Below are 27,534 nucleotides of genomic sequence, written 5' to 3'. Positions count from 1 at the left end.
AAACACTAGGGCCGATTTCTCGGTTATTGATCAGGGCTAACTGGCATACGATCGTAGCTGTTTGGTTGCTATGGTAACGTGTTCCGCAATATTGTACCGTCTGACGTCATATATAGCCAATAAGTCTGCTCAGTGCTTAATGTAAAGGATATCGGTGCCGCTTTCAAGCCTTCTTCGTGTCATTCACGAATCTTTACGCAGACGCGATGAAGTTCCACGTGATACATTCTCCAACGTTCACCATGGAGTTTGTTATGTGTTTAAAAAACTATCGCCCACATTTTTCAATCGGCAAGAACAGACTCGTTTAATAGTGCGCAACTTAGCTAATGTGACCTTAGGAATTAGGAGTATTTCGTTACCTGAAGGCCTCAAGACGGACTTCATGTCAGCCTTCAGACAAAATGGCGTACCCATAAGTGCATAGACAATAAGTGTTACCTACGTAGATATATTTTAAGAAAAATCATTTGAAGGGAAAACTATGTCGAGCCCCCCAGAAATTTTTGGAAGAACTCGTGAGTGGTTTTCCGCAGTCTTATGTGAAGCTGATAATACCGTTATATCAGGAAACCTCGAATATGGATACTTCCTCTAGGATATATGGTATTGGATACAAGAACATAAAAACTATTGCTAATGTAAGTGATTTAGAACAATTCGAAACAAATAAGCACCGCAATGCTTTTCAGACTTTTTTGATGTTTGCTGCTTCGAATCCGAAAATTAGGTCAAGGCGAAAGTCCGGAACCTGTGATGTTTAGCTTTAGTTGGCACCTATATTTGCTGTGCTTGCTTATATTGCAATTTTTGGACTTTGTCAAGAAATAAAGGTTTTACTGGAAATTTTACCTAAATACATAACTTTTACGTATTTGTGTCCGTTATTCAGAGTTATAGCGAAGTAACACCTGGCCATATTCACTCTTCTGCAACAGTTTCAGCACATTTCTTCTAAAAATAAAAAAACATCTCTTCAACCAATCGATTTTCACTACTAACATTTTCATTCCTCATGACCATTAGTGTACATGAACAGGTTAAATCATGTTTAACTTATGAGCTCAATAGACTTATCGATTTCTCGTTTGACCTATTTAAATCAACCAACAGTCGTGTTCCTATCTGAATTCAGGCGTTGACCTAAACTTAACTTTGGTCTGCTATTAACACTATAAACACGATATTTTAAAATGCTACAGTTGTATAAACGTGGGTTTGCTTCATACGCAGATCGATTCAGTTTGTAGACGGATGGGGGAGAGGAGTTTTAAACAAGCGTTGTTATTGCCGGTTTAGCATGCTGTTGAGTTAGGAGATTTTAATTATTATGCTTGCTGCCTGGATATTTTGTTGAGGCCCAGTTGTAAACCTCAATTTTACAACCTGGCAGTTATAAAATTCGAGATTTTCACCGATAAATAATGGAGTATACGCCATATCTAAAGTTCAAATCAGGGTGTACAACTCGGCCTCATTAGATCTGTTGGGTGTTTTCAACGTTTTCAATAAAAACTAATGTGTTCAATTGAGTTGCCATTTTGTAGATTTTAAAACCTTTCAGCCCAAAATAAATAACCATTAAATGCCATGTGAAAATGAATTTTTAATTCGAAACGTTCTTAAGAGTCCGTATTGCACCTCCTTGAGTTTTAATGCAGGGCAGCTCCGTCCATTGCATACTAAAAGGATAATTTTGTAAATATTTAATTTAAAATGAACCTGTTAACGGAAAGAAGTATGATGTTAAATAAATTTATTCTTTATCGCTTGCAAAGGTAGGTAGTAAATAGAAAATGTCCGAGGGACATGATCTAATTTGTCCTCTCTAAGAGGATTCGATCGGTAAATGCAAGATTGAAGGAAAGCCTGTGAAGACATAATGAAGTCCATAATTACACATCGGAAAATGGAAAATTGAGCGAATACGAAATGAAAGAAGAGGCATTTGCACATTTTTATATCGCTCAATCCTAATGTGCATTTAATTTGAAATACCAGAAAGTATGCAGTAAATTTGATCACAGAAACCCTTCAATAAATAAGGATAGGCGGTTCTTCAAGAATTAACGAAGGCATCTAAGTATATACGTACAATAAATTTGACGGGCAAAAGATGGTTTTTGCGTGCCTAAACCCATTTTCCGTGTTACTTTTTAACTAATTAACATCACTAAAGCAGGACTACAATTTGATTGCTCTAATAGTCTATTGAGTTCAGTACGCCTAGATAGTCTAGTCTTTAATGGAATCGTGAAAAGAACTGCGTCAGTATCTTATTATGGTGTAGGAGGAACTCGTGGTCCCACCTTAATATTCTAAACGCAAATATATTCTAATTATAGAAGCTCTAATTTATAGCTTTAACCAACCCATTGCTAACAGATCTAATAGAGTTTTGTGTTTTATCTATGATGTGCACGTGTTTGAAATGTCGCTTGTTTCCATTCTCTATTTTCAATTGAAGCCAACGGTTTCGAGCTATTATGAGTTGAATTGCGAGACAAGTAGAGGAATTCATGACAGTAATTCAGTTAAAAGCCGATACACTTCTACGGCGTTTCATTTGAATAACATCGATACCATTTTACCTCTTTTGAGCGCAGCCCATCTGGAGGAAAATATATTCTTACATGATCTATTCAAGATGTTATTATATTGTTGGGTTATCTTTATATCGTCCTTATGTAGAGTCTAATGCAATCCAAATAAAGTTATAATCGCGTATTACTTCTCCTAGAATCCACTACTACTTCACGATTAATGCTTTAAACCGCTTGCTACTCCTTAGTTCGAATATGTCCTGATCAAAGATCTTAACGCGCCACTAACTATATAAACTTGTCGTGGGACGTCGGCTTTAGCCAAGAGTAAGTCTGAAGAAGCGGACAGCCCACTCAATACCACCAAATCATGGATTTGTGCTCGAGATTTTTTTAAAAATAAAAACAACATTTTACGGTTGTGCGAATTTAATCCTACAGTAGAATGTCAGCTTTAGCGGGGATTTTTTTCTAAATTCCAATTTGTTAAATACAAACCACTATACATGATGTCTCGAAATGAAGTTTCATAACTTTAACAGCACATTTTCCGATGAATAATAAGGTAAAAAGTTCATATAAATGTAGGTCCTCAAACGCTTCGGTCCAAGATACAGGATATGAAAGTTTAAATCATGTTTGCATATTTTCTTAACAGCTCCCAGATTTATATCACTGATTGCAAGAATTTACATCAATAGTCGTTGCACCTTTCACCCTTATTTCATAGGGCATGACGTTTCCTCCGTTTAGTTATCATTGTATCTCTAATGGTTTAGGATGGTACCCTTATAGGGTGTCCAAGGTACGATCCCTAATAAACGCCACGTACGCTTACTGAAAATTCCGAAATATCGTTTCGTGAAATTGAATATACCACAGATATCCCAAAAACAGGTGGATTTCATCACTGTGAACGTTCTTGGCCAGCTCGCTCTCCAGATATCGCTCCGTTTGATTTTTTTTCTATAGACGATATATCAAATATCGTCTTTATCGATATACATACCTTTGAAAAAGAAGAGCTACGAATGAAAGTAACTCACCAGGGTCGCATTTAGAAAAAAATTGATGATTATTTCTGGCATTTTCGAAATAACCGAAAAATCAAAAATAATTTTGTAGATCTGTACGCCGCGAAGCTGCTCCCTTAGGTATGCAACTTTTCTCCTAGATAGCCAAGTCTGCATTTATTGCCGTTTCCGAAGTCCCCAAGCTAGACGTCCTTATCTTAGACACACTGTATATTTAGTCTATTGAGTAACATAAATAATATTTAATAAAATTTCAAGATGCTATTAAATGTCGCTTTTCGGAGTTCGCTGTTTTCTACTTGTTCGACACTTGACAAGTTGAGAGTATAACACACGATGTTGCTTATTTTTTCATAGAGATCGTGTTGTGGACATTTTCATAGGTGGTCGTGAGAAAAATGTAGTTTGCAGCATTAGCACTCTATGCGATTTTATTCTTTCGCAATAAAGTGAACGCTGAGAAGTGTATTTCATATTAAAGTTAGCAAGCTTAGAGCTAGGCAATAATCCAGGTAACACGTGCAGCCCGTGTGTCAGCGAGAGTAGAATGTTTTAATTAAATCGATAATTACTATGTGCACGTTTCGGCATTATCGTATTCAGTCTTTTGGAGGCACAATGCAAATGTTTGTGCAGTGGAGAAGTGGGAAGTGAAAACAGATAAGCAAACTCTTAGCCTCAATCGATTCAAAATGCAATCAGACGAGTTCGTTTTGGCCACAAGACTGAAGAGGAGTAGAAAAAGAATAATGAATTGAGCGACATTACGCGTATCAAGTTCACCCTAGGAAAAGCTGATATTCGTTTCCACCGGTAGTGGCGCAGTCGAGAGCCGATCCTTTTCTGGCTCAAAATTGGGAATTTTCGATCCAACCCAAGTGAAGCAGTCGCGCACAGAGGCCACTGGCTCTAACCAGTTATAGCGCCGACGTTGCCGCAGACTTCACGTCATATTCTGTTACCGTCTGTCACCGTATAAATATTACTTATCCGCAACAATTTTATACATAAATTTTAAATGAAGTGCTCCGTGATTGCTCAGTGCTTCGTACGTTACACGAAACAATATATTGTGGCCTTCACTTACCGCATAAAGGGAATATGAATAGAGACAGGAGCAGAGGTAATTTTCCGCACCATGCCCATAGGTTTGTTTTGTCATGCTACCAACATAAAAACATTACATAATTTTACTGAACCATGTAAGCTCGTTTGTTTCACACCAGACTCGACTCTGCAGGGTCAGGCTTGATCCATAATTTATATTTCTATGAATGTTAGTTTCTAAATTTAGCTCCGAAATCCAATATACGGGCGAATGAATTTTTTTCTTTCAATAATTGAGAGGATATCAAAAATAACTTAAGAAAAATGCCATTTGATTTTTGCTAATGGTTTTCTTTACGAGGAGCAACCTTTACAAAAGCAGGTTCAACGCTATAAATTCTTCAAATTACCAGGAATTGGTATTTATTTAGTGACTCTTATCGTTTCTGAGATATACGAATTTCACTTAACTAATGCGCTGTTTACAGTTACTGAGCCAAATCAATGGTACATTTCAATTTCTCCCTACGCGAAAGCTCTAAGCCAACTTTTATTTCTTTAACGTCACCCCATCGTCTATCGACATTTTAAACACCACAAGAACGTGAGTTCTCTCCGCAGTCTCTATTCTAATCCACACTTTCTAATTCACACTTTCATAACTACCCACACAATATAAAGGTTTTCTCGGAAATTAACCTCTGCATAATAAAAAAACGTTTTAATTCTTTTTTCCAATAAATGGAAATCTAACCTGAACTAACCCGAACTAAAGTATCCAGTGAATCCTTTCTGCTACACTTAGAAAAGCATGCTTTTTCAAGTTTTTAAATGTCCTGTCCTGAATAGTGCATGCAAATTTTGCTTGTGGGTTTGTGCAATTGTGCAAAGCGAAACTTTCTGTGCATTGTTTTTCTATTTTTCTCAATTTTATTTAGACGGCAAATCTCATCATCTCTGTAAACAGTTTGCATTTTTATTTTGACTCCCCCTACATGCAAACTTCGCCCACACAACTCTCTCCGCATAAATATAATAGTTTATATCTAAATCTACCGTAGGTGGTGCCAAAGATTCTTTTACTTTTTCGAGTTTTCCCGATAGCTCCAACCACTTTTCGAAACATTTCCTGATGAGGATATTCAATTAGATTTGCTCCACTAGACGGATTAAGAGATTATTCGAGCTTACAGAATGATACTTTCCAAGAGGTCAGACACCTTTTTACCCTTTCTAACTCCTTTGAACTGCACCACTCAACATTTCTTTCCGACAAATACAGTCAGTGGCATGCTACGAGAAAGTTTGTAAGGGTAGAGATGACTTGACCGCATGAAAAATATTAAGCTAAGGATCTTTAACAGTCACTTGAATTGCCTATCAATTTAAACCTGTATGGATATCCAGCGGTCAACGTTTGAAATAGAAGCTGGTCAAGCTGAAGGCAAAAAATATATGAAGCTTTGGAAACATGTATACTGAAAATTGTTCATTTTCGTGTGAGATAAATTTTGCGAAATCGCAATATTTTTGCAGAAAGAGAAGGGCTCCAAGCGTCGATGTAGATCGGATTTCAATAAAATAGATAGTATCTGTTATATTGAACCGTGTGCGTAAACACAGTAAATGAATACCTTTCAAACCCAGAATTATCTTAACGATTCAAAGTGACTCTATATTTAATCTCTTTCATACCCTCCAGAAAATTGATTTTGAGGGGTTGTTCAAGACCTTTAAGTTCCAGTTTTAATTAGAAAAAGGTTAAAATGTAAACACGAAATTAATATCAGAATTTAAGTTAGCCTCTTATTGAGAAAGTCTTCAGGCGATGAGAAAACAAGGATGGAGCAATGGAAACATTATATAAACAGATGCTTATATCACTAGAGGTTCCATTTTAATTATTTGACGTGGATGAGAACTGGGAATTTATCAAAATTGTTTTATAAAGCTGTGAAAGATCAATTCAGAATTATGGTTCAGATGCTTGCGGAAATTTAATAACTATCTTACTCTATTTACTTTCACCCGAGTGGAAGCTTCTTTCTTCCATTAACAGTTTAGCCATAATCAAATTGTTCGCTTCTATTGCGTTTAATAGCTTTGAGACTTTTAGTTATTTTATAATCCAGTAAAGCCCTAAGGTCAAAGAGAGAGTTTTACCGACACGTTCAAAATGTAATTTGACGTACATGGACTGTGTGCGTGTTCACGGTAGTTGGTAAACCAGAGAGAAAAAACGAAAACTTTTTGAATTAGTACTTATTAAAACGGAAAACTTAGAAATCACAGATAAAAAGAAAACTAAGAAACCGGACAGTGTCAAGATATAGTTTTTGCGGGCCGGGTACTAATTGCCGCTCATCATGGTGGCATAGCCGATAACGGAAATTACATATTATAAGCGATCTGAAATTTTTGAAGTACCCTGCAGGTGAGTGTTGTAAATGTGCAGGTTAAATCATTAAAATGAAACTCAAAGTTCTTCTCATACATATTGATCGTGCAGTTTCACTCCAACTCCACGCATCGCAGTCGAGAGCTAAAACTGCCATATATTGGCCAATGACCATTTAATTAATAATATGATACCGCACAAGAGTAATTAACGGATTATGGATTTACTGGACTAAATTTAGAACCCAGGTCTACGGAACTGTTAAAGTAGATTGCTCCTTGTTTAAGGCTGATTTATGAAGATTAGAAACCAACTTAAGCCTACGATACAACGTTTTAACGATTAGGACTGATAATAATAACTATAGAATAAACTATGAGATTTTGGGAAAATTTGTCGAAAATTGGGATTGCTCGAAATGAAAATTATTAGTTTGTATGTAAAGTTTTTGTAGTTTTGCTTGCGTATTGGGTGAATAACTCGCAGAGGTTTCGTGAAACTTCGCTAACAACCCTAAACTTTCGCGATGATAAAGTGTCGAAAACGATGCTTTAATTTTTAATACTTCTCAAGTTTCGTGCGAAGTTTCTGTCCCCAAGTGTTGTTTGTTTTTGCTAAGTTTAATGCAAGATCATGATATTTTTAGCCGAGAGTTCGGGTTAGATTCTGATGCTTGTTTATAGAGTCAACATTGCCTTAATCCTCTCACTGGTTTGAGCCAAATTAATAGGTGCCCATCGTTTCCTGCCACCTAAAGGATGTGCTGCACCGAGAATTCTATAAAAAATTCAGTTATCCTTTGCATCGGAGCACCTGATCCACACATTCAACCGGGTCTTAAATAGGTATTAATAGATCTGCGTTCTTGTCCACATTCGTAATGGAAGTCGGTTTGCTTTTCTTGAAATTTCCTGCAAAATGATGCAAAATAGGCTAGAGAAATGTTGTCAGACATAGGGCTTGGCTCCTGCGCATCTCGGGTTTTCTCTGAAGCAGGATGCTTCTCCCCCCACCACCAAGGGAGGAATGAATAAATATACCGGATTCTCTAGGTGTCGTTTCATTCAACGCCGAGAGCGGCAAAAGATGATCTAGTTACCTCATTTTGATGAGATGGGCAGAAATGTATCGTGATATGCATTAATTAGATTGTTTAATGAACGTAGAGATGTAGAGTAGTTTCTAACAATGAGCAATATCAAAAATTATGCGTCTACGTATATGTAATATATGTTTTTTTCTTGTTTCAGGTTAGTTATGTTTTTGACCCCCAATTACATCCAATTTGATATCAAGTAAGTATACGTTTGTAATACATAACACTTTATGTTAACTGCATTGTATCGACTAAATTGTACACACTTTTATAGTTAACATTAAGTTAGTTCTACAAAGATTGTAGCTAAAAATAGCTTCCAATGTATCTGAATAAGGTAAAATATTAACGAAAAGAGAAATAAGCTGCAGTGGTAAAACCAGAAGCAGGCGGCATAAATACTTAAAAACCTTAATGATCATTCCTGAATCATTGAGTTCACTTTTCGATTCGGTTTTAAAATATATGAGCCGCTCTCGTGGTAGCACGTAGTTTATATATAAGGAATTCGCTCTGAGAATTAAAATAACTGAAAACTGAGTAATCAGAAAACGAATATAATTTATGATTCACGCCATTTAGCGATAGATCTTTGCATCGACGAGTAAAAGGAAAATTCTATACAGTGTGGTGAACTTAGCTTAATGAGGCAGGCCTCGAAACCTGATCAATAATGGATGGATGCATATATAAAAATGGAGAAAAGCGTAGCGGATAGCAGTTCCGATTAAAATTAAAAAAAAACATATTGTTAAATAGAGTAATCTGAACTGACCCGATAATAGAGCAATCCCATAAACACAGGCTGTTAATTTTGCCTATTAATTATGGCAGAGCTGAAACCACACATGCGTTTGTCAGTCCGAGTATTTCCTGGAATATCTATTATTAATTCCGTATATACACGTCTATCATATAATGTAATATTAATTAAACTCTTTTGTGAAACATTTAATATAATGCGTGTAGTCAATACATTTGGCACGCCATTCGTAAATATGACCTGCTGTCGACTTATGTTTCTTGCTGTACTGCATAATTATACGTTTGATACATTTAAACGCGAAATTTCATTGAAGGGCCGGAACAAATGTTTTCTTGGCTATATAGCACCAAAAAGTATCAGGGCGCAAAAGCCCAAGCGATTTCCCGATTGCGCATGCTGCAACGCGAAACTGATCGCAGCGCGACGCATGCGCCCTATTCCATTGTGCCTGTCTTAGATGTAATAGTGTTAAATGTGCCAAATAGTGTGTGTTTTCAGGGTATCGTGGGGGCCTAGGCGCGAGGAGAGATGTCCGTCGCCTCTGACTCGTTCTCTGAGGAAGAGCGCAGCTTATTCCGTCCATTCACGCGCGAATCATTGGCCACCATCGAAGCTCGCATTGCCGAAGAACATGCCAAACAGAAAGAGCTCGAAAAGAAGAGAGCTGAGGGGGAAGTATGTGACTTAACCACTTAATTACTTAGCTAATGTGGCAGTTTCAAAGCTCGTCCATGAGGAACTTTTCCATGCGTTGTGTGTTCATTAATATAGAAATTCCATGTCATTCCGGATGATTGAAGAGTGGGCGATTCCTAATGGGGCTCAAATTGGGTTGAATCATTTTGGTAATGCGCATTATAGAAGCTAGCTTGTGCGAGCCATATATCAATATTAGAAATTCCACATGGAAGACGAGAAACTGTTATGTGTGTGTTAATAAAGTTTCTCTATCGTACATTTATTTTTTCATACATCGAAAATACATCACACTGCATATATTACCCCACTCATTAATAATTTCCTAGTTAAATTCAACCTCATGACCCGATTAAATAACGATTTGAATATACATACAGCTTTTAGTGATTGAAAATAAAAGGCAGATCAATGGCAATTTATAGCCGATTTCAACTGTAAGCTATGATGAACCTCTGGCCTTTTTTATCTCTCCATTATCAGCTTTATATAATCCCTCAACAAAAAACTGATTTTTTGATTCGGTTTATTTGTACAGCTTGCATGTCTTTGTCGTGTCACTATCATACTCTCTCCTGTTAGCTTAGTTTTGATTCTGAACATCTTCATGCAACTTGCGTTTGTTCCACATGAAGTTTCACTGTGAAGTATGTACAAAACGTGGAATAGTACTCCTCTTTCATATAGAAAACATCGATAACAGCTTTAGATAGAGGTACAAGAACTACATCATTTCAACTACCTTTCAAGCCAACTTGGGGAGGGGAAGTGCGGGAGCTTAATGGCGTTCCCAGAAGGGACATTAACGAAGAAGATTTGGCAATTTTCAATTTAAAGATTATTAAATTGTTCTGATTACTGTTTTCTTGTGTTGACTTCTTGCACGTTCGCCGGTGTGGCTTATGGAACAAAGAGCGAAGTCCTGGCACCGAACATTGCCGTTGGGGTGAAAAAAGTGTCTCATGTAAATATAATTTGGAAAATCTAGTTTAAAGCTGATTATTTTTCGGATTTACTCGGCTCTGAGGGAACCGACATAGATGTCGAGGAAGCTTAACGGTTTTTGGATAATGGAATTTTAACAGTGAAACAAAGCTCGTATGGCAGTTGAATTGATGTAATTTGAAATTTACTACACGACTCAATAAATCCTACATTTCCAAAAAAAATCAATTTAGCTATCATAAAGTACTAAATACGCCTACATGAAGTGAACCCACCTGCATTTCGAGTACAACAATGTTGTCGTGGGGGGGGGGGGGGGGGGGGGGATTTAACATTAAAAAAGCATTTAAACTCATTTTCGTCGTAATTACACGTGCCCTTTTTAGCATTTCATTTATTCATCTAAAGAGTAAGAATGGCACTTCAAAGGCTTGGCTAATTGAGTTGTGTTGATGAAAGGGATGTAAATACCGTTACACTGAAGTCAAAAAGTACGAATCCTTGACCCCCATCAGTAGTTTTGCAACTCGCTTAGTTTAGATTGAATCAACAAAGAGAATTTGCACTTTGAGAACTCGGCAAATATCAGGAAATCATTCTTTAGCGATCGTTACTAAATAGACGTTTTCCAATAGTGGCTTGTTAAATGATAAAGATATAACCTTCATTGCAGCCGGGTTTCGGACGCAGGAAAAAGAAAAAAGAAGTAAGACTTTTCCACTGAAAGTTTTCACAGAAATCTGCTTTTAGCTGTTTATAGAGGACATGCGTCTGACGATTCAAGCTATTGCAAACTGCCAGCTGCACGAATAAAATTCTTATTATTTTTGGTTTAATCCACGATTAGGTTTAATCCACTATCGACCAAAATCCATAAAGTGCAACTTTCTAAAAGTTAAGACTAACGAGGTATCGTCAGCTGCATTGATAATGATAAAGCTATCCTTTTTACGTTATGCTGCTTAAGGCCACTATAGTGCATTTTGAACAGCTTTACACAATATCCCACACCAAGAGCATATATAGAAATAGAGTAAGACCTTGTGCAAGTTTAGTTTGCGACAAGGCCCCGGTCAAGTGATTCCGTGGAAAACACCATTCACTGTTACAGAACACCTTCAACACTTGAATACTGTGTTAATATTACTGGTTTTAAAGCTAAGTAGTTCCTAGACCGTTATTAGAATGTTAACTGATGTTCTGTATGTTAGAAGTTAGACGAGTTACGGGATGCTTATACTTTAAGTACGATTGCCATTGAAACGGTAGTTAGTCACTATTTAGATCAGTTTAAATTATTAACCATAGCAAATTGAAACACCCATCACCAAGTACCGATTATGGCCCAATTCATCTTTATTTTGCGTTGAAAATGAATAATTTTGAAGAAAAGCTGTTCACACTAGTTGGTTGATTCACCAGACTGAATAAAGAGGGTCTTGGGCCTCATCGTACAGGTAAAAATCTCACCCACTCTCACCACCACCAGAAGCTACAGTGATGAGCATCTATCTTCTCTATCTATCTATTAATCGCCGCGAAGAATATTTCCCTCAATCGTCAAGTATTTCGAGGCAGGTTAAAAAGGGCAAATTGTGCATTTGTTTCAAAGCCTTATTAACTGAAACAGAGGCACAATATTGTACATCTGTCTCAATCTGAGCACAAAGCAATTAACACAAAGGAAACTTTCTTGTCAAACAATGAAGCAGGTAGATGCTTGCCACTGTCTACCAGTTATAACAGCACAAACACATTGTTTTACACAAGTTTAACCCGTTAGTTTTGGGGAACAGTTGATGTTTAAATTAGGTTTAATAATAGTTTTATCCGCAAGCAGAACTTTGAGGTAATATTTATCTCAGTGTCCTGAAGTTTGGTTCAAGCATCTTAATGTAACGAACTTTCTCAGAGTTTTTGCCTCCCGAATATCTTGACTTGCGTCAAAGTAGACACAAATTTTGATACTTAAAAAACGAAGAGCAAAATTCTTCGGAGTATTTCGTATTTACCATTGGATATTGAGACCAAGCACGCCTAATGCCTACAGGGTCTAGAAATGCAACACAAATTCAGTGTCTAACATTTGGTATGTGACAGATTCGGTATGAAGACGAGGACGAAGATGAAGGACCCCAACCGGATCAAACCCTAGAGCAAGGGCTGCCCCTACCGGCACGGCTCCAGGGTAGTTTTCCACAAGAACTTGCAAGCACTCCTCTTGAGGACATCGATCCTTTTTATAGCAACCAAATGGTATGCATTAATTACTGGCTGGAAGGTAAGCTAAATCGATTACTCTTTTGCAGACATTCGTAGTAGTTAGCAAAGGAAAGGATATATTTCGATTTAGCGCAACAAATGCTCTCTGGATACTGGATCCTTTTAACCCAATCCGTCGAGTTGCCATTTACATCCTAGTTCATCCTTTATTTTCACTTTTTATAATTACAACTATTTTAGTCAATTGCATACTCATGATCATGCCAACTACTCCAACGGTAGAATCAACAGAGTAAGTAGTATACTTTAATTTCGAGTCTTAATAACATTAGAAACTTTACTATTTTTCTTAGAACTAGTACGTAGTAAGAGTTCTCCACTTATCGAGTACCTTAGCTATTATTATCATTTTTATTGGTTATTAACTGAAATATTTCAGTAGGACACTTGACAATACGCACAGATCTTTCTTTGCTCCTATGTTCATTAATCGGTTATTTGCCCTACGCGCAAATCGCTGCGCGCATAGAGCCAATTTTGTAGTCCGGGAGAAATTTCACCATTTTCGTCATTAGTCTAAGCATTTAAGTGGAAAGTTGAAATTTTGTTACAACGATGACATAGAAATCGTAGCTGGTGCCAGAAATTTCTCAAATGCTAAGTGAAAGATGTTTATAAGCACAAAATTTGAAACATCTTAATAAAAATGAAATATTCAGGGGTTCACCTGAGAGGTGTTGTTTCATATCTCTTGTCGCACTAAAGATAGAGCAAAAATTTATGGGACTTCGAGAAAATAGTATAGAGCATACTTGTGAGGAGCCATAGATGCTTAAAATGTTGAAAATGAAAAATTTGAAACTTTTATATCTCAAAAACTGTTAAAGATTGGCAGTTGAGGTATAAAACATGATTCATATGAATTGTTTCGAACCTAACATAGAACACATAGAGATAATAATATTGAGGGTATCCCTCAAGTTATCTCAACTGAGAGATCTGTGTGTAAAAATACGAAACATAGTATTTTTATCGATTAACGAACAAAATGTTTTGGAAGATCTATTTAACCTCCTTTAGAGTAGCCTACATACACGCTTCGATTTAATGTCTAGGGTAGATAGCGATTTTATAATTTTCAGAGTGATATTCACGGGTATCTATACTTTCGAATCAGCTGTGAAGGTGATGGCGAGAGGATTTATTCTTCAACCGTTCACCTACCTTAGAGATGCATGGAACTGGCTCGACTTCGTAGTCATAGCTTTAGCGTGAGTAGATTAGCTAGAAAAATTAGAATCAGAAGGTAGTAGTGTTGGTTTAGATATTTTTCGAATTACGTTTCTTTTCAATGAACTTTCATTACTTACCATGAATATTTCAGAAAAAGACAGGTAAAATTCAAAATAAATGTGTTTATAAATGATGTGTAGCGCTGATAGATACTTTATGGAAATTATTTTTGATTTCTAGCGTCAAATAGTGTTAGAGTATTTTAAAGCTGTAGAACTAATTATCCTCAGAAATTGGCTAAATTGCCCAGATAACCTCAGAAATGATTAAAACAGTATAGAAAGAATTATTTCATAAGTAGCCACCTTCACTATCTTTTTTGTTAAGAACATAAGGTAAAGACCATACACACGTTAATTGGGATGTTAAAGGGTATGCTTCAAATTGGTATTTCTCTTCTTCCATGAATTAGCCAATTTATGTATTTTTGGGCTAGTCTAGACATAATTTGAAAATGTAGTGTGTGTTATAGTGCTTATTTTCACGAGAAAATTATATTTTACAAGAAAGGTGTTATATTGCATCCAATTATACAACATAACACAATTCGATACTTTTATACATGACTTTTGCATGATCCCTCCACTGCCATTTAAGACATCCCTGAAAAATGTTATATCCATTTGCCGATCAGAAAAGCTAAAACAAATTTTAGGAAAATTTAATAAACTTACTCGAATATATCATAGGATGTCAAAAATATCCATTAGCATCAATGTTTCATTCTCAGCAAATTTAGCGGAATGGCACGAACACGTTCCCTTCAGGGATGGATTTCATAAATATTTCCTGAGTCTCTTTAATAGGTTGATTTCGAAGCTAACAAACCATTTTCCTCAAGGTTAAAACTATGAGTGGATGGTTTCCAGCAATTAACCTAAGTACTGGGACTGACGCTTTGTGAATACTCAGATCGAAGTTTAAAGTACTAAGTGCTGGGATAAAATGAATCATTTCGAATATTTTTTCTCTTTCTTCAGCTTATGCAATTATCGATCTTGCGTGGTCCGAGCCCACTTACTACCTATTTCATTAATAGCAAAAATACTCACCACACTCTCCCCAATCAAACACTTTTTATAGCCGCAGTTGCAAGTTGATGATGAATAACTTATATTTCAGTTACGTCACCATGGGTATTGACCTAGGAAATCTAGCTGCCTTAAGAACATTTAGGGTACTTCGAGCCCTAAAAACTGTTGCCATTGTGCCCGGTAATGAACCACCCCCATCGACGAAGAATTTTCTAACCGACAATTTGGGTTGTTTCAGGTTTGAAGACCATTGTAGGTGCCGTGATAGAATCTGTAAAAAATCTGCGTGATGTGATAATTTTAACCATGTTTTCCCTTTCTGTTTTCGCTCTTATGGGTTTACAAATTTATATGGGTGTGCTGACCCAAAAATGTATAAAGAATTTTCCTACAGACGGTTCTTGGGGTAACCTTACTGCAGAGAATTGGGAACAGTTCAACCAGAATAAATGTACATTGACCAGGACATCACAGCATTCAAATTAATCGAAACGTTTTGCAGCTAACTGGTACTTCGATGAAGACAAAGGAGAAATACCCCTTTGCGGTAACTCGTCAGGTGCTGGACAATGCAGACCGGGTTACACTTGCTTGCAAGGTTATGGCGATAATCCAAATTATGGTTACACAAATTTCGACACCTTCGGGTGGGCTTTTCTATCTGCCTTTAGGTTAATGACACAAGACTACTGGGAAAATTTATATCAATTGGTAACAACCCGGAGTACTAGCAAATGACCCAGCAAACTAATTCCTCGTTACAGGTTCTCAGATCCGCTGGTCCTTGGCACATGCTATTTTTTATCGTAATAATATTTTTGGGATCATTTTATTTAGTGAATCTAATCTTAGCTATAGTAGCAATGTCCTACGATGAATTGCAAAAGAAAGCTGAGGAAGAAGAGGCAGCCGAAGAGGAAGCAATAAGAGTAAGCATTGGCAAATCTTGCTCATATGGCAATGCAAGGGCAATTTTAGGAAGCAGAAAAGGCAGCAATAGCAAAACAAAACCGGGCAGATGCAAGAGCAGCGGCAGCAGAAGCCGCGAGGCAAGATGCCGCAGGACGTGGAGGAGGTGGAGGTGCCGGCAGTACTGACATCGTTAAGTCGCCGTCAGATTTCTCTTGTCACAGTTACGAGCTGTTCGTTAATCAACCAAAAGGGCAAGATGACAATAACAAGGAAAAAATGAGCATCAGATCGGAAGGATTAGATTCTGTGAGTGAGCAGAGAAGAATACCCACTAATTTCAACAAGATTCGGAAAGTCAGCGCTGTAAGTGTCCTGATTCTTATCATATACCTCTGAAAAACTTTCTGGTTTTACTACAAAGCTAAATTAGGTCATTGTGTCAAACTGCGGCATCATCTTCAAGTGTCTCATAGTGTTTCTCTTATAACACAATCACAAGAGAATTGAAGGGAATAAAAATCATGACAATTATAGTGTCCAGACTTCGCTTGATGAACATCGATCATCGTAGAAGTTGAAGTTTTGCAAAAGCTTCCTTTTTAATTTTGCACAGCGACATCCGCAGCCGGTCGCTTCAGCTCTAAGAGCTCTATATCTTAATCTCTATAAGACAATCTATCTAAATATTATGTGAATTTATGCTCGATAGGGCATTTCCTTGCAAGCCCTCTCAGGTATAAAAGCTTTGATTCATATTACGAAAGTAATTTTATCGTCTGTGCACAAAAGTTTCTACTTAACACGATTTTATTGTACAGTCACCCTTATAAGAAGCACTTCTCACCAAAAAGTCAATTTAAACACAGTCACTTCACACACTTTCTAATATGATCAAAGCTGAAAAAATGTAAAAGAAAAACACTCGAAAAGCCACATGCATGCATAGACAATGTCCCATATTCAGGCCAGTCTGAGTCTGCCGGGGTCTCCCTTCAACCTGCGCAGAGGGTCTAGGGGATCCCACCAGTTTACTGCGCGGAACAACCGTCGAATGGGGGCGCCCCCTGGCGAACGAAAACCGTTAGTGCTTTCTACCTATCTTGATGCGCAGGAACATCTACCATACGCAGACGATTCCAATGCTGTTACGCCTATGAGCGAAGAGAATGGGGCTATGGTGGTTCCCATGTATTACGCTAATTTAGGTAAGTGTGTGTTACAACACTATGTAATAACCGATTGATTGGGTAAGTCCTTAAGGCCATCATAGTTGATACTTGAACAACCGATGTGTTTTCTTTTTATGCGAGTGAAATGCTTCTAGGGATCACTCAAATTAATATAAAACCATCGTTGGCCTATTGGGGGGAATTTTATTGGGGAAAATTATGTTCTGCGTAAATTATAGTGTTGTAGGTGAAAGTGAAACCTGATTTCACACCGGTATCTCCGATGATAATGTACAAGTAAATCACTTTAATGTGGTGAGAAATGACCAACAAGCTCGTATATTAAGTAGAGTGTTGTCTTTGTGGAGAGCAGTGACTATTTAGAGCTCTTGTGGGTTTAAGTGCATTTAAGAGGCCGATAATTGTAATTGTCGACTATAGACTACCTAATTGTCTTAGCTAATGGCAGACGTTATTGTTAAACGTGACGGTGCCGTGAGATATATAGCTCAAATCATATATAATGCCGATGTTGATACTGATATAGAATAATCTCTAAATTTCTCGAGGCGTTTATTAGCTTAATTAGAAATCATGCGACTACCGTTCGCTAGCCGACAGGTCCAGTCGAATCTCGAACGTTTGTTCAGCGTCGTCCTGTGGAGGATTTCCGCTCGTCGTAACAACATGATTGTGATTAAGTAAAGCCAATGATATAGAGAAGCGGTTTCTACTAAATCAACATGGTTTAATTTAAAAATAACTAGAGATTGAAATTAAATAAACTCAGATTGTAAAACAAATAATTTGATTCACTTCTCTTTTTATAAGGTTCTCGTCATTCATCTTACACATCACACGCTTCACGGATGTCCTACACTTCACACGCAGATCTCTTGGGAGGATTTGGAAGTAACGGCAAACAAGTTTTAACGAAAGAGTTTCGATTAATGCACCGATCTTTGAGGAATGGACCAGCGATGAATCCAAATAATTTTCTGGAACATTCTCGAAGGCCAAAAATGGGGGATTATGTAAGTTTGTGCGTCGAGTGCGAGTCTGCAATATAGTGGCATGATTGGTCTATGTAGGATGGACCAACTAGCCAAATAAGTGAAACAGTGAAGGCCCTTGACAATCCTTTTATCGAATGCATGAATCAAAAGCAAACTGTTGTTGATATGAAAGGTGGGTCAAATTGAAAATAGAGAGGTGCTTTTGCAGCTGATGGTGATGTTTTAGATGTTATGGTTCTGAATGATATCATCGAGCAGGCGGCTGGGAGGGAGATGCTAGATGAGCAGGGAGGTGAGTACCATGCGCCATTTAAACCCCATTTTCACAAAATTAAAAAACACACCATCGCAATTTGCTTTTTATATATACACCTGAAGCAACATGAGAACTAATTTACATATTTTATATTACGAAACATTCTGAGGATTAAATAACCAGACCTTTGATTGATTAGGTAAATTAACTATTCAGTTCGATGTCTGGCACTACATATAAATGTTATAGAGCACTATAGGTAGGTTTATTAGCGAATGAACCCTCGTAGTGTCGGTAATTATCATTCAGTAAAAGCTCACTAAATAAATTTCTTTAAAAAATAATAAATTGTGAATGCCAACAGCTCAACACTGGAGGCATGTCAGACACAATTTTTCTTATCGAAACATACATAGGTTTCAGTAGAGTTATTTATCGAATAGATTTTTTTACACTCTCTATAGATGCGTCACTCAGATTAAGCATTAGGTGCCAATCCTCATCAAATCCAATTCATCGCACGAATCATTCCCCTGTCTTAGATCCTATGAAATTATATTAAAACTGCTTAATGTAATATGTTGTTACACATACTTATATAGTGTGGCTATAGTATTTGGAATTCATAAGAGACATCTAGTTTTTACTTTAAAAAGGGGTTTTAGGAAGTTGAAAACAAGAAATTTGGATGTCCTAAATGTGACTTTCAATTCCCTAAATATATTCGAAAATATTCACAGTAGATATCTAATAGACCGTTATATTTCACCGTACTTCCACCGCTGTTCTCAACCGATGATGGAAAATTTAGTTAGAAGATGCAAATACGGAAGGCGCATCCGCTAAGCAAGCGTCAGGCTCGATGTTGACATCTGCACAGGAAATTATAATTTATACTTCTCAAGCAATTTCGATGGTGTTAATATTCTTTCTTGTATGTATGCTCATAATGGGGTGTTATACCAATTTTTTTAGTACGCCAATCGAATTTTTGTGGTTGTAGCTCGAAGGTGTAAGACCCCATTCTTCTTCTTCTGAGTGTATTATTTTTTATCACTCCTTGGTGTTTTGTATTTCTCTGAAAGTACAATTAATCTATTATAATATACAGGATGTCCCGTTAAAGATAGCAGGCACAATATTATGGAAAATATAAGCCCCAGAGCTTTTCTTTCCGCCTTCCAAATCAATTTCAGAAACTTTCGTGTGGTTAATAATACTTTTTCCTTAGCTCTAGGGTTTATTTTCTAGATAAAATCGTACACTCTGTACTTTGAAACTGTAACTTTGAAAGCTTCTAAAGTGACGATTATAAAACCAAGAACAAGAACAAGAACAACTTAACCCATAAATCGGTTAAGAATAGTTGTCGCACCTATCGTCTGCACCAAATCTCTTTTCCTATAGAAGAGTGTGCCAACCTCACGATCTCTTTATCTTTCCTATAGTGGCTTATTATTTCTCAGCAACTAATGAGGCACAGGACGAGGAAGACGAGCCCACCATGAAGGAAAAGTTGCTGGAAAATGCCTTAAAACTTATCGACATGTTCTGTGTATGGGACTGCTGTTATTGCTGGTTACAAATTCAGAAATATGTTAGCTTAGTGGTATTCGACCCTTTTGTTGAGCTCTTCATTACGCTTTGCATAGTTGTAAACACGTTGTTTATGGCTCTGGATCACCATAACATGGATCCTGACTTGGAGAAGGCACTGAAGAGCGGCAATTATGTAGGTTTATGACAAATCTAATAATTATTTTCAAACTAATGCACGTTTCTATTAGTTCTTTACAGCAACTTTCATGATTGAGGCCACGCTGAAACTCATAGCAATGAGTCCGAAGTATTACTTCCAGGAAGGATGGAACATCTTCGATTTCATTATCGTAGCTTTATCTTTACTAGAATTAGGGCTGGAAGGAGTTCAAGGACTTTCAGTATTACGTTCCTTTAGATTGGTATGAATTTATGCCCACGCAGTACTAATCAGTTCCAATAATCAACTTTCAGCTTAGGGTATTCAAATTAGCTAAATCATGGCCGACATTAAACTTGCTTATATCTATAATGGGTAGAACTATGGGTGCCTTGGGTAATCTGACCTTTGTGTTATGTATTATTATATTTATATTCGCCGTAATGGGTATGCAACTGTTTGGGAAGAACTACTGGGGTAAGATTTCTTCATTGGTTGCAAGCAAGCAATAACAGAGTACCAACAAATATTAGATAATGTGGATCGCTTTCCTGACCACTCAATGCCTAGATGGAATTTCACAGATTTCATGCACTCATTCATGATAGTGTTCAGAGTATTATGCGGTGAATGGATTGAATCCATGTGGGATTGCATGCTTGTTGGTGACGTCTCCTGCATCCCATTCTTCTTAGCCACGGTAGTCATTGGAAATCTTGTGGTACGTAATCCTCAACCACGACCCCAGCAAAACCCACAAAACAGCCATCAAACAGGTTCTCAACCTCTTCTTGGCCTTGCTCTTGAGCAATTTTGGTTCATCAAGTCTCTCAGCACCTGCAGGCGCAGACAATGACACCAATAAAATTGCTGAAGCTTTCGATAGAATAGGCAGAGTTATAAATTGGATCAAATCCAACTGTACGCACTTCGCGAAACTGTTGAGGTTTAAGCTTACCAATCAGATATCCGATCAGCCGTCAGGTGAGGGACCATCCAGCAGTTGGAATCAAGGTTTCTTTAATAAAACTGTCTCGTAGTTTGCTGATATTATTTTCTTTTATTAGTTATTGTTAAAGCTAGAAATGTAGTCTAAAGTGTAAAAAGAATTGGGCAGATTGGTGTTTTATGTATATATCTAACATTTCAGCTGGCGCAGCGCACGACGTTGGCTCAACGAGCTCGCGTGCGCAGCGCAACTCTCATCAATTTTGGCCCATTTTGCCCAATTTCTTGTTAAAGAAAACGTTTCATAAATCCTTGTGTTGATATATTTATAGGCCGCTAGGGCCGGCCAGTTTATGGCATTTTTATGTTCATAAGCTTTTTCGAAATAAAACCTGCCCCCCTTCCAAGTAGCAATTTAAGTTGCATAATAGGCTGCAAAGATTCGTTAAAAGTAAAATATAAAACCAACAAAGAAATATATTACTTCGAGAATGACATTTTAATAGCACCACAAAATTGCTTCAAACACTGAATTAGTGCCAGTTTAAACAGTTCTTCAAGACTATTTTTAAAACCAGTTTTAATATCGCACAAGCTGTTTCCCATTTACTCTTATGAAAACATATTTAAAACTGCCTCAGCGGGAAAAAAATGAAACAACAGCAACTATTCCGAATTAATGACCTATTTGATTTGTGAAAACACTTAAAATATCATTAACGATGATTTATAAAATTAGAAGGTGGCTATTAAACAACTATAAAATCGACCTGGCTTTGAAATCATAATAAGAGTCTATTGTTTTATGACGTTCACTTCGAAGACTACAATAAAACTTTTATGAAGTCAAAGAGTAGTCTTTGGAGGTACTAAAATGAATATTCGCAAGGTAGACAAGCCTCAAATGTAAACAGAAAAATAAATAACTTTAAATTTATCAATTGAAGAATAAAAATGCTTAAAATTGTTACTTGTGTCATGAGCATGTCTTTTTGCCGAAAAACATTTATGCATATACTACACATGCAAACCCAATAATTTCAGACACCAGAGGAGGAAACCTTGACATCCAAGATGACGACATTATAGCAGATGGCATGATATTCAAAGACAAGAAATCTTCCAAAGATAAACTAGAAGTTACCATAGGAGAGGGCATGGAGTTTACGATTCACGGAGATATTATCAAACAGAATATTAAAAGGGGCAAACACATGAACAATATTAACAACTTGGCAAAGACAATTGGGAACTCAATTTTCGACCACAGAGACTTTATTGAACACTTGGATGATGACGAGATAAGCAATAAGTCTTATGGCAGCCACAAAAACAGGTTTAAAGAAGATAGTCATAAAGGGAGTGCCGATATATTGGAGGATCAGGAGGAGAAGAGAGACGCCAGTAAGGAGGAGTTAGGAATTAATGAAGGTATTAAAAATGTTTTGTCAAAACTAAAAATTAAGTAACAATATTTCAGAAATGGATGAAGAAGAATGTGACTGTCAAGAACAACTGGATGAGGATTTAATAATGGACGGGGCCACTGAGGACATAATCCTAGATGAATACTCAGCAGACTGTTTTCCTGAAACTTGTTACAAGAAGTTTCCATTCCTAGCCGGCGATGAAGATTCTCCTTTTTGGCAAGGCTGGGGCAATCTGCGATACAAAACATTCCAACTTATTGAAAACAAATATTTTGAAACTGCTGTGATCACCATGATTCTCCTAAGTAGTCTCGCTTTGGCTCTGGAGGACGTCCACTTATCCCAGAGACCAATCTTGCAAGACATTCTCTATTACATGGATAGAATATTCACTGTTATCTTCTTCTTTGAAATGTTGATCAAGTGGCTTGCCTTAGGTTTCCAAAAATATTTCACTAACGCTTGGTGTTGGCTCGACTTTGTCATTGTGATGGTCTCACTTATAAACTTCATAGCTTCGCTATGCGGAGCAGGAGGCATTCAAGCTTTCAAAACTATGAGAACTCTCAGAGCTTTGAGACCCTTGAGGGCCATGTCGAGGATGCAGGGCATGAGGGTAAGTTTCGATGGGCAAAAACGGGTAGGAAAAAAAGGGTTGATGAACAAAACCGGCCTCAGTTGGCATTGACAACATTTTGGAGCCACTTGGAAACATCTCAGATCGTGATATAAATGAGAAGCTCTTGTAGTTGTTGAGGTCAAATACCTGAAGTAACACGTTTGAATCTAAAAATTAAAACGTGTTCACCTTACTTAATCACACACACAATACAAAGCTTCAACTTTTAGGTGGTAGTAAATGCCCTAGTTCAAGCCATACCCTCCATCTTCAATGTATTGCTTGTTTGCTTGATATTTTGGCTAATTTTCGCGATCATGGGAGTACAGCTATTCGCAGGAAAATACCATAAGGTAATTTCAAATGATTTTGCCTGTAAATCCATTTTTTTTTGTTATCGTCCCTAGTGTGTTGACAACAACAAAACCACCTTAAGTTGGGAAATTATTCCGGATTTCAACGCTTGCAAAGCTGAAAATTATAGCTGGGACAATTCGCCCATGAACTTTGATCACGTGGGCAAAGCATATCTCTGCTTATTCCAAGTGGCCACTTTCAAAGGGTGGATTCAGATTATGAATGATGCGATTGATTCTCGAGAGGTATTTTATGACATCTTACAAGGAAAATTGCTAAAAATTACATTTCAGTTACTTAAACAACCAATAAGGGAGACCAACATCTACATGTACCTCTACTTCGTGTTCTTCATCATTTTTGGATCGTTCTTCACTCTTAACTTGTTTATAGGAGTAATTATTGACAACTTCAACGAACAGAAAAAGAAGATAAGTATTTTTTTATGCTTGATGTAGTCAAAGTTGTAGAACAAGAATTTGATAGAAAACTTTGTATTGCAAGCAGGAGGATCTCTGGAGATGTTCATGACTGAAGACCAAAAGAAGTACTACAATGCAATGAAGAAGATGGGATCCAAAAAGCCGATGAAAGCAATCCCGAGACCACGGGTAACGATCATCAGATTTAGGAAAAATCCATGTAAACTAAGTTGTTTTTTATTACAGTGGAAACCGCAAGCAATAGTGTTTGAAATAGTGACAAATAAGAAGTTTGACATGATAATCATGTTATTTATAGGACTAAATATGTTAACAATGACAATGGATCATTACCAACAAAAAGAAACATTTACCAAAGTGTTGGACTATCTGAATATGATCTTCATAGTTATATTTACTACAGAGTGCCTCATGAAATGTTTCGCTTTGCGTTATCACTATTTTACCGAGCCTTGGAACTTGTTCGATCTAGTAGTTGTAATTTTATCAATTCTCGGACTAGTGCTCAGTGACATTATCGAAAAATATTTCGTGTCACCAACGCTGCTTAGAGTGGTGAGAGTGGCGAAAGTCGGTCGAGTACTTCGATTGGTCAAAGGAGCTAAAGGAATTCGTACCCTGCTGTTCGCACTCGCCATGTCGTTGCCTGCGCTATTCAACATCTGTTTGCTGCTTTTCCTGGTTATGTTCATCTTTGCCATCTTTGGCATGTCATTCTTTATGCACGTCAAGGATAAGAGTGGACTCGACGACGTCTACAATTTCAAGACTTTCGGACAATCCATGATCTTACTTTTCCAGGTACGCAATCCAAATTTTAAATAGTTATTAGATAATCAAGTAGAGTCAATGCAAAGCAGCAAATGAGTCAAACAATCTCATAGATGCGTTGTGCGCGCATCGTGTCCCATCGGGGTCTCGCGCTTGCGTCCTGCTTCAGGGCAGCTTTGTGGGATGTCTAATTACTTAATTTGACCACATAGACGAGTAATTTTGTCAGTTTGTTAAGTGAAATTATTTCGAGCTCTCTCCAAAATGAGAAATGTTTACCGACAGCAATGTACATACAGTGTGTCTGATTTAAGCGGTTATCCTAATCGACACAAATTTCACGCCTGCGGACTGGGTAATCCTTTAATTGGAAATCCCGTAAAGCACATTTAAAATATACTCATTTCTATTTTATTTATTCTGTTATTATTTCCCTGAATGTTTTATAACTTTTATTAACTTTAAATAACATTTCCTCCTCTTGCTTGTCCGCAGATGTCAACATCTGCAGGTTGGGATGGTGTCCTAGATGGTATAATCAACGAAGAAGACTGTAAGCAGCCTGACAACGAGATTGGCGAAACTGGCAACTGCGGCAATTCGACCATAGGAATAGCGTTCCTCCTGAGCTACTTGGTGATATCCTTCTTGATAGTAATCAACATGTATATCGCCGTAATCTTGGAAAATTATTCCCAAGCCACCGAGGATGTCCAGGAAGGATTGACCGATGACGACTACGATATGTATTACGAAATTTGGCAGCAGTTCGATCCAGATGGAACGCAATATATCCGTTACGATCAGTTGTCAGATTTTCTGGATGTGTTAGAGCCGCCATTGCAGATCCACAAGCCAAATAAATACAAAATAGTGTCCATGGATATTCCCATCTGCAAAGGCGACCTGATGTATTGTGTTGATATTCTGGATGCCTTGACTAAGGACTTCTTTGCTAGGAAAGGAAATGCGATTGATGAGACTGCCGAGTTGAGTGAGGTGCAACCAAAGCCAAGTGAGGTTGGGTATGAGCAAGTTAGTTCCACTTTGTGGAGACAAAGGGAGGAGTATTGCGCCAGGCTAATTCAAAATGCTTGGAGGAAGCACAAAAGACTTCGAGGAGCTACTGATCAGTCGGGGGACGAGGACGGTGAACTTGGGGAAGATGGGGAAGGTGAAGAGGAACATGAGGCACGCCAAACGGCAGTTTTAGTGGAACGAAATGGACATAAAGTGGTAATTCATAGTCGGACACCAAGTATAAGCTCAAAATCGGCAGAAGTGTGAGATTAACTGAGCCTCTCCTTAACGCACTCGAAAGGACCTTAAGTTCTGGATATTCGCCGTGAGATGTGGCAGTGAGTTGTCCAACTCGCCTTCAAATCGCATTTACAGTTCAGAGATAAGTTCGATTGCAAACCTGAAGCTGGTGCGAACTATTCACGGCTACTTTTGACTGTACCATGTTAACGAAAAGGTATCTATCGCAATAGAATAAACAGCTTGTTTAAGTGTGGTTTGGTGGAGGAACATATTATTTAAATTTTAAACAAAATAGTTATGTGACCCGTTAAGTGAACAGTAAAGTTAGATTTATCAACTCAGTCACAAATTTTAAAGTTGTTTGTTATGCTACAGGTTACGCAAATTGTTTTATTTGGAATGTGTATTCTATATTTGAATTATTTCGGAAGAAATATGATCCCAGCATGTTTCTTTTAGATGGAGTACCCAGTCACGTTTCCTCGAATAGTTGCTGATAATTAATAATTGTTTATTTTTTACTCACTGACAATGCGCAATAAATTCGATCGAATCATGAATTAAGTTAATATTAGTTAATTGTTAATTACTGTTAATAACAAAAGCAATGACTATGAGCAGCATTGTAGTTCCTTATTTTTATACTAAAGGCCCTGGAAATTCATATTACCTAAAATCATGAAATAGGAATAACCAACCAAGTGTTCAGGCATTTGTCCAGTACTTTGAAATTTTACTAAGTTACAGTATGTTTTTAGCTTGTTGCATCTTGGCAACCTAACAATATAAATGTGATATTTATGAACCTTTACAGGGGTCTTAATCCCCGATATTCGCATCAGACAGCTTATTCTGCATTCTACTGAAGCTCTGTTCTAATGTCATGTTTTGCACTGCGCTATTGTAGTATGGAATATTGCCTTGCGGGCAGAAACCTTGATTCTTCTTCTGAGCACATTTTTGAAAACTAAGCTAAGGAAAACATTTTAGTAAGGAGAAAAAAAACTTTCAAGTACTACAGTAATTATCGTTTGTCAGCAGAATGCAGAAAATCTATTGTTAAAATACTACTGGGAAAGCCGAAGGTTTAATTGGTATATAATTTCGAAATCTTAGTTTGTATCTTCCACAGAGTAAAACTTTGAAAATATTATAAATAAATAAATTTTATTAATTGCTTAATGGGTATTGTGATGTCTCCAATCCAATTTTCCCTTACAATCACTGTCCAAAACGATCGCAAAAATTAAATTTTCAAACACCACTTTTCCTGTGAATGGCTCGTATAGACCTTTTGCCTGCTTTTCAACTTGAAGATCGGCATATCTCTGTTGAATTTGGTCGTTCCTTTAATTGTGAAATTTTTCATCTAACAAAATTTTCAAAACCGTCCCGCCAAACACCCTGTTAGTACTGCAAAGTACTTTATAAATTATTATAATATTATGAACGGTTTTTTGGGAAAAGTGCCACTCCGCTCGCACAAAGAAGTAAGAAAACAGTTCTTATGTAACTAAAATATATCTCGCGTCACAAGTTCCGCGAAGAACTTGAATAAAGGCCTCTCTTCACAGAT

The 27,534-nt window shown here is 37.2% G+C and overlaps 1 protein-coding gene across 7 annotated transcripts; it reads left to right on the top strand.

The window, feature by feature from the left end:
* The first annotated feature begins 107 nt into the window (after positions 1-107).
* para (paralytic) lies at positions 108-27,140 on the top strand. Of its 7 annotated transcripts, none has more exons than XM_066398921.1 (29): positions 108-641; positions 8,273-8,317; positions 9,383-9,559; positions 11,199-11,231; positions 12,626-12,781; positions 12,835-13,040; positions 13,891-14,019; positions 15,164-15,255; positions 15,314-15,526; positions 15,578-15,786; positions 15,840-16,004; positions 16,054-16,350; positions 16,952-17,192; positions 17,988-18,190; positions 18,248-18,344; positions 18,399-18,464; positions 19,895-20,160; positions 20,216-20,389; positions 20,442-20,604; positions 20,661-20,848; positions 20,904-21,141; positions 22,120-22,506; positions 22,556-23,121; positions 23,355-23,477; positions 23,532-23,726; positions 23,775-23,916; positions 23,989-24,092; positions 24,150-24,725; positions 25,191-27,140. In XM_066398921.1, the coding sequence occupies exons 3-29, from the start codon at positions 9,413-9,415 to the stop codon at positions 25,980-25,982; spliced, it is 6,168 nt and encodes a 2,055-aa protein (XP_066255018.1). In that variant the 5' UTR covers positions 108-641; positions 8,273-8,317; positions 9,383-9,412; the 3' UTR covers positions 25,983-27,140. The 7 variants fall into 7 exon arrangements, with proteins under 7 accessions (XP_066255018.1, XP_066255019.1, XP_066255013.1 ...); XM_066398916.1 differs by having other exon boundaries at positions 109-641; positions 19,877-20,160; XM_066398923.1 differs by having other exon boundaries at positions 109-641; positions 20,904-21,111; positions 25,191-25,982.
* The last annotated feature ends 394 nt before the right edge of the window (positions 27,141-27,534 follow it).

The sequence above is a fragment of the Euwallacea similis genome, chromosome 18 (assembly GCF_039881205.1).
Source record: "Euwallacea similis isolate ESF13 chromosome 18, ESF131.1, whole genome shotgun sequence".
Lineage (NCBI taxonomy): Eukaryota > Metazoa > Arthropoda > Insecta > Coleoptera > Curculionidae > Euwallacea > Euwallacea similis.
This window is presented reverse-complemented; position numbering and strand designations above follow the sequence as displayed.